General features: G+C 37.3%; 1 protein-coding gene across 1 annotated transcript; it reads left to right on the forward strand.

Annotated features, from left to right (window-relative positions):
• Positions 1-2,274: 2,274 nt before the first annotated feature.
• On the forward strand, positions 2,275-2,850 carry LOC133744883 (probable histone acetyltransferase type B catalytic subunit). Its single transcript, XM_062172911.1, has 3 exons — positions 2,275-2,396; positions 2,471-2,539; positions 2,623-2,850. The coding sequence occupies exons 1-3, from the start codon at positions 2,355-2,357 to the stop codon at positions 2,848-2,850; spliced, it is 339 nt and encodes a 112-aa protein (XP_062028895.1). The 5' UTR covers positions 2,275-2,354.
• Positions 2,851-8,445: the final 5,595 nt, after the last annotated feature.

The raw sequence follows: 8,445 nt of genomic DNA on the forward strand, positions 1-8,445 counted from the left end.
CTGTCTTATCCAAGTTCAAGCTTCAACCTTGAAGATCAGAAGAAGTCTCCTCTTCCTCATGGCTCAGGTAAGCTCATGCATGGCCTCTCTTTCACAAAAGTCAATGGTTTTTCATGGGTTCCATTCGAATGTCAGCTTTGATTAAGGAGTTGGAGTGTTTGGCTTCTAGATTTGGTTTTCCCAATTGAAATTAGGAGCATGGGTTTACATGTGCAATATGAAATTAAGGGTATGGGTTTACCTACTCCAATTGAGCTTAAGGGGTCTTTTAGTGAACTGTCCTTCCTCTTCCTCCTATATATATATATATATATATATATATATATATATATATATATATATATATATATGGGTACTCTGTTTATTCTCAGATATTGAAAATAGTTTTGGTTTTCAATCCCTTTGTTGTTAAAGAGTTATCTCTTTGGTTTTCTGTTTTTCAAAGTGTCTTGTTCCATGTTGAAAACAATTTGAAAAACAACAAACCATTCATTCATTCATGCATGCATATTCATCTCTTGCATCCCATGATGTCATTTTGGTATTGCAAGCTTCAAAGGTGAAATCTCTAAGACGAACTTACTACGTTCATAGCTTGTTTCATAGTTGAGATTTCTAAGTTGTTCACTTGTGTAAACAATTAGCAAGGAGTGATTACAAACAGTCTAGTGAGTTAGTCTAGAGAAGTTGCCGCGTCCAGTGCAATCTTTGTTTTTGTAATCTTGTAAGTTGTTGTTCATTAGTGAATTGGTTTTGGTCTTTCAAGAGTTAAAGGCCACACAGATGTTTTCCTTCGATAGGGTGTTTACTGTGTTAACAAAAATCTGTGTTCTTTAATGCTTTAGTTGGGTTGCTTGATTGTTCAATACATTCTGTTCAATATCAGCACTCAGGATTGATCACTCAGTTGCAATCCTTGAGAAAGTTTTTGAACGAAAAAAATTGGTTGTGAGCCTATTCACCCCCCTCTAGGCTCCTTCTAGGATCTACAATATAACAGCAGAAGAAATTGAAAAATGATAGATTAAGTTATCGAGAGTACTCACATCTTCATTCCTCGTGCGAAGGTGATAACACTACTACAAAAAGTTAATCACACAACACTAATCACACAACGGAACAGAAATCATCTGTTGTGTGTTTAAGTAAGCTTTATTGCACCACGGTACTTGTTATATTCTGTTGTGTGAATGCCAACAAAGTGAAAACTTTTTTATCAGAACTACATTGCACAACGGAAATGAAGTAATGTCTGTCGTCTGAATCTTAAAAAATTTAGCGGCAGATTTCCCTCTACTTTGGAGTCTTGGTTGGCTCTTGAAATACTGAAATTTGGGTTACTAGGACAACGGGTGTTACTATTTCCGTTGTGTGATTGAAAAACTAAGCATCAAAATTTGAGGAAGCTTGCTTGAATGTCTTCCCCTAGATAGGCCTAGTGCAAGCTGTTGTAATTGTACAACAGATTTAAGATTTTCTGTTGTGTGAAGATGGAACTGGGCGGCAACATTTTGAGCCAAAATGCTGAAGGCTCCATATTTCCCTCCATGATTTCACATTTTGATTTTTAGTGCTGCACTCAGACGACAGTTGGTGAGGTTTCTATTGTGTGAATAACTTTGAGAATTTTTGCTAGGTTTAAATAAAAGAAAACAAAGCCTTCCACTCAGTCCTCTCTCGATATTATCTCTCAACACGAAACGAAATCTCAGTCCTCTCTCACACTCCTCCTCCGCCTTTGTTCCCTGATATACCGACCCAAATCCCCATATCTCCTCCTCCTTGCTCTCAAATCCTCAAATCTCCTCCTCCTCGCCTTCAAACTATGGTCAATTGAAAAGATGCAGAAGACTAACAGATTCTTCAAGCTCCCTGTCATGAAACCCTAACAGACTAACATCTCTATGGTCGCCAACTGCGCTGCCGTATCTTCTCCGCCTCAGCGAAGAAGGACCATGTCCGCTCTCGAAGCCCGAATCTCCCTCGTCGCCGCTCTCGCCACCCAAGCCTCCTCCGTCTCCCAGTGACATAAATGTTCAAATCCCTTTCCCACAATCTAAAATTTTCCTTGATTTTCATGTTTAATTGGTTCCGATTTGGTTTTAACATTTGGTGTTTTCTTTCTTATTGTTGCAGTTTTACTCGATTTGGCCACCAAGACAGCCAAGTACATCTTCTCCAAGCAGTTCGAGGCTCGAACTCTCGAGGAAGCTCTCATGCCAGGTATTGTTTTGGGTTGGTTGTTTCTGATTCTAGTTTGGAATGATGATTCTGAACCCACTCCGTTGCTGTTTCTTTGTTTTGAGGCTAATTTGTTGATTTCTTTTGTTCGTTTTCATGGATTTGGGAGGTAGATGCTGGAGTGGAGGCCAAAGATTGCTTCCAGATTTATCTGGGTATGATAAATTTTTTTTTTTAGCTTAAATGATAATATTGAGAATAACTTCTTTTAATCTTTTATCAAATGCAGATTACCATATGGGTTAGCAGTATATCGTTTGATACATATGCTGATATTGCATCTGAGGGCACAGCTGATGTAAGCATTGTCATTTTGTTGTAGTATATCTCTTTATGCATCTATTTGTTTGTTATTGGTGTGCTTCTGTTTGTGCTTGTTAGGTATGTTGTACTGACTGTGTTAAATGTTGTAAGGGAGGCAAAGGGATCACAGATTTGAAATTAGCTCTTGAGGTATGGATTGATTATCATTTTATATCACCAGTTCAGTTTACTATGTTGTTAGTTCTCATGATTAGTTGGTATTGTTCTCTAGAAAGTTTTGGTGAGATTTATGTTGACAGTCTAGAGGAGTTCCTTCAAACCTTTTCAACTCAGAGAATTTCTTAGGGAATGGATTGTGGCATCTTGTGAGGTGGTTTATAGACATTTTGTGTTTCTATTTGATTTCAAGGACTGCAAAGTATAGTCCACTTTTCATTCTTTTTGTGTTGGGTTTTATTTGCTACGGCTTGCAGGTGAGAGACATAAGAGAATCATGTATTTGACATTATCTATTAGGGGCAAACTGTCCAGTTTCAAAAATGCCAATTTTGAAAAGATTGATTAGGTGCAAGGTAGTTTATAATATTGAACAAAAGATCACCACTTTTTTCTTGTTTGTATATACGAAATTGTAATCATCTTGTTTGAGAAACATAATGATAATCCCTTCTTGTTATAACAATGATATTGAACGAAAGCAGGCATCTAAACTAGAGGCATCCAAATTAATGTTGCACTTTTTGGCTGGTCATTTGTTTTAATCTCGTGTTTGTGTTCTGTTGAGTTCATCATTCAGCTCTCTAATAAATGATTGTATGCCATGGCCTTAGCTTCTTTTTTTGCAAGTGCAGGTGCCAAATATGTAGATGAGACTAATGACCTGTTTATCTTAGTAGCTCCTCAGAATGCTGTCGGGAATTGTATTATTGAGGTATCTTGAGTTTATATTCCACCATTACATTTGGAGAACATTTTGCTTGGCATGATTTACTTTTACCTTTTTTTTTGTTAAAAGTCTTCTAATTAAATTTACAGGATTTGCAAGCTATGACTGATGCTGCTGGGGACTGACCAGTAATTCTTATCAATCCTAGGCATAAGGTTTAGTTTCTATTTTACATATTGATGGCTTATCTTGAAAGTATTTGGGTAGTAGTATTTCAAATGGCTAATTACTTTTCAATCTTGTTATTTTAGCATCCTTGAAGTCCAAGGTGCAGAGGAATAAAATGAAAACTGCTGGTCAAGATAGTGATATACAGATGCCTTATCCATACAACTTATGGGAACAAGACAATATCTACTTCGGTATGTATTTCTGTCTCTTCATGTGTACATGTGTATAGGATTCTGTTGTGCTTCTTTTGTCATGAAATATGGACCCAGGCATGCTTTTAAAATAGGGTTATAGATCGCTTTTTTTTTTTTTTTAGTTGTGCGCCTTCCCTTCTGCTATTGGTTGTGTGATGTATACGAAAGACTGCTAAATATCAGGCTCGTATTCGCTTGAAGTTTAGTAACTTAGTCTATTAGTTGGGTAGTGAAATTGTTCTAGTTGCTAATGCTGGGTAAAACTCTGAGTTTAATTGATGCCTTTGTGTTGTTGTCCTACTGGATTGGTATGAGATAGTTAAACCTGAGTTACTAGCGAAAGTCACCATGCTCACATATTTTTACTTAAAGCAATATATTTACTAGCCAATTATATTTAATTTTAAGCAATGCATTCACTTTAAGGAGCAGCAACAGCTCTTATAGGAGAGTTAGCTTGACCTTTCATAAAGCTGTGAACTAACACCCCCCCCCCCCCCCCTCTTCTTTTCCCTTCCTTTCCTTTGTGGCCCTTAAAATTCTGTATTTGGTTTCTATTTATCAGTGTATTTCACCTGTTTTTATTTTTTTTATTTTTTATTCCTTGGACTCTAGAGTTTGAATCTCAAATTATTGAAATAACTATTTGAATCTTGGCTTGTTGCTGGGATATCAAACTAGACACATTTATAAGTGATGTTGTCTTCGACATGTAAATTAAACCGACGTTTGGTAAATAATCTATGTTAAGTTCTGATTTTTACAGGTTATGGTTGATGGAGTCAATAATGGTCTGTTTAAAATATGAAAGGCTCATTAGTATATGCATCTGATTGTCATTTCCTTATTGACAGAATGAATGAAACTTGTTGGAGTCTATTGGCCTATGTCATAGGAACTCTTATAAATACTCTTTATGTAAAATTACTCCTCGGAGCTTATAGCTAGTGGACTTTTGGCATTTTGTTAATGAGCTGCAGTTAAAGTATGGTCACATTTTTTACATGCGTCATTAATCTTTAAATGTTCAGCAGCAGATTATGTTTGGTTGCATTAATACAATCCTCAAAACTTGGTAATTTTTCAAAACATTTACAACTTTACTGTCTTAACTCCATCTATTACTGTACAAACATTATAGGTACCTTTTACCTGTTTTGCTTCTCTCTAGAGTCTCAATTTTATGAGATAATTACAGTTATTTCTGATTTCAGGTTTCAGAGGTTTTCTCCAAGGAATTGAAAGATGCCATATCTGCATTGGTCTCACTTCAAGGCCATCTATTAATAGCTTATGATACAATGAACGATTTGATGAGTGCAGGATTACACAGATTATGGAAAGATAGGTTAGCCTCTTGAAGATTTACTCTTGTGCTTGTATATCAATAAACAATCTACATGATGGCACTTTCCCTTTACATTGCTTTACGTCAATATTTCCCACTTTTCAGATTGGTTAGGGTATAGATGACAAATTGACTGATTGCAGTTCTAAGTTTTTGGTTAATCTGATAGTTATCTAGTCTGCCTCTTCTACCAACCCTCAAGATCTCTTTACATGTTATATTGATCTGCCATGTTCTGATTTTATTTTTTTATTTTTATTTTTATGCAGAAATATGATGCTGACCCAGCAGCAAAGGCAGCTGCTGCAACTGCCCTTGGCATCCAAGTTGGGTGTGGCTTCAGGCCTAAGATTCCATGAAGGAGATGAATCTAGAGCTAATGCCCCATTTGGGAGAAGCAAGCATGTTGAACTTGTCCATCAGAATCCTCACGCATATGCTGCACAAGATGGAAATTGGATTGCTCGTATTGCAACAATACTTGTGGGTGATAATCGAACACAATCTTGTATAGCTTATGAAATTGGAAGACTTAGTTCAATGAAAGTTGTATATGATGAATCGATTGGAGTTTGTTTGATGTATCAAAGTTGCTTTTAGCATTAATATAAAATTATTGTTCATTGGTAATAATCTCTAGCATTGATTTTGTACAGTTTACCTAGCATTGATCTCATACCCAATTTGATTACAATATTCACACCACAGTTAAGACAATATAGCTATTGTGTGAACTAACAACCAACAACAGAAAATAACAAAATTTTGTTGTGTGAGATTCATAACACACAACAGAAATAAAATAATCCCTGTTGTCTGTTACTTATCTCAGACAACAAAGAACAAATTATATCTATTGTGTGTTATGAATCTCAGACAACAAATAAACAATATAGCTGTTGTGTGTTATGAATCTCAGACAACAAAGAAATCACAACTGTTGTGTGTTATGAATCTCAGACAACAGCTTAATTTCATTTTCTGTTGTCTGAATGGCCATGTCAATGCCGAGGCATCCCCGCACATGCCATGCTAGGCACATGCCTGCGCAGAATTCGCACAACGGAAATAATTATCTGTTGAGGAAATGAATATTGCACAACGGTGATTTCACCGTTGTGTGATTTTTCAATCACACAACACTCGTTTAGACCACAGTGAGGCTGGTCATCACACAACTCCAAATCTCTGTCGTCTGATTAACTTATTGTAGTAGTGTAAAGAACCATTGTCTCGAGATTGGGACAATGACCAAGCAGTGCAACCATTAGGGCTGGGCGCGGTTCGGGCCGGCTCGGTTTTGGGCCCAACCCGTTTTCGACCCATATTCTTCGGTTGGGCAAAAAACTGGGCCGAAAACTGTTTCCAAATTAGATGGGCCGAAATATTCGGGTTACCGAATTTTCAGTTCGGCCCGGTGTAGTTTCGGTTTATTTTGGCCTTTTTTATTTTTATTTTTTTATGCACTTTTGGCCCATTTTATGTTGAGAAAGCTATGGCCCATTTTTAATTGTAAGGCACAATAGGCCCATTTTTTGTTCAAACACCATTCAACAACCAATTTGCGGCAAATTTTGCAGCAAATCGGAGTGGTTTCACTGGTTGCAGTCGCAGCTAAAATCAATCGGAGTCTGTGACATCCCTTCACCAAACTACAAAATAAAAAACAGGCAGTTAGACAAATTCCCAACTGATATTTCCACATAAATTCCAGAAACCCTAAATCTAAACCCTAATTTATTTCCAGAAACCTTTAAATTGAAACCCCAAATTGATTTCCAGAAGCCCTAAATTGAAGCCCTAATTCGATTTCCATATGAAATTTCCTAAACCCATCCAAATTGAAAGTTTAAGATCAAATCAAGAACAATTTTCTTTAAACCCGAACCCTAAATCCAAAGCTTCACAAGTTAAATCCAAATCCTCACAAGCTTTATAGAAAACCTATCACAACAGAGAAAGTCCATGAAGGAGGAAGAAGAAGAAGAAGAAAACAAAGAGGCGACTTACCGAGTCCATATCAGAGAGGCGACAAAACTGCATATCGAAGTGAAGATCGGCGTGGTTGTGCAGTTAGACTCGGCGTGAAGATCGGCATGCAGCAAGCAGCGTTGTACAACAAGAACAGCAAACAACCAAACATTATCCCAGATCTTAGCACCCTAGTTTCATAGATCGAAACATAAAACAAACAAAAAATTGAAGCCAAACGCGAAATTTCACTACCGAGTTCATATGAAGCAAAACAGTTCGAGAGCCCCCAAACCCAATCAAAACAACAACAGATGAGAAGATGTAGGGAGAGATGAGGAAAAAGGGCGAGAGATGAGAATAATTTTGATGGTTTGTCTATGATTAGTCGAAAATGGAGAGAGAGTTAGAGAGAGTAGAGAGGAAAGTCGAAAACGGCGAGGTGTGAGGGAATGACTGAATGAGATTGAGAGAGTGGGTCGCATTAGGTTAGGGTTTCTAGTAATCAGGTAAGGTCAAGCTCACATGAAACCTCTTTACATCCAATCATAATTTGACACCTATTAAAATTTAATAAAAATTAATATGTGATATTAAATTCGGCCGGTTCGGTTTATTCCGGTCGGTGCAAAGAAACAACCCGGTTCCGACCCGGTCCGGTCCGGTTCACTACATTTCGCTTCACTATTTCTTCCGGTTCGGTAACCGCAACCTATTTTCCGGCCCGGTTCGGCCGGTTTTCTGTTCCCGGTTCGGTTTTTGCCTGCCCCTAGCAACCATACCAAGCAGATCCTTTTTACTATAACCCGTCCCTAGCTCTAAATGGTTGAGACTCTGGAGCTTAAAACTTGTAAGGAAGAGACCCCTTGATGTCAGAAGCTGAGAACATTTGCAGCAAAGCAACTATGTAATTCAAGAAGAGGTGATAACTTGATAACATAATGCAATAATCTAGAAACAAGTAGGGAGCCAGGTTGCAGTAAAAAGGTGAAGTCATATTAGATAATTGATATCGTAAATTCGTAATAAAGCTATTCAAAAACCAATTATCAAACGCAGGTAGCTAGAATAGACAAAGAGGTTATTGCAAAGAAGGGTCCAGTTAAAGCCCTAATGTCTACAAATCAAGCTGGTGAGAAACATATCAGAGTCCAGAAACAAGCATTTGACTTTTCATTACTTAACCAGTTAACCGCAATTAACCACTGTTTCCTGAGAGATCAAGTATGAAAAGTTTGCACAAATTAGGAGCGGATTTTTTATCTAACTAACCCCACTGCCTTCAGTACGTAATTACCACATCTCTTTCA

Source organism: Rosa rugosa, chromosome 4 (genome assembly GCF_958449725.1).
Source record: "Rosa rugosa chromosome 4, drRosRugo1.1, whole genome shotgun sequence".
In the NCBI taxonomy this organism is placed as follows: domain Eukaryota; kingdom Viridiplantae; phylum Streptophyta; class Magnoliopsida; order Rosales; family Rosaceae; genus Rosa; species Rosa rugosa.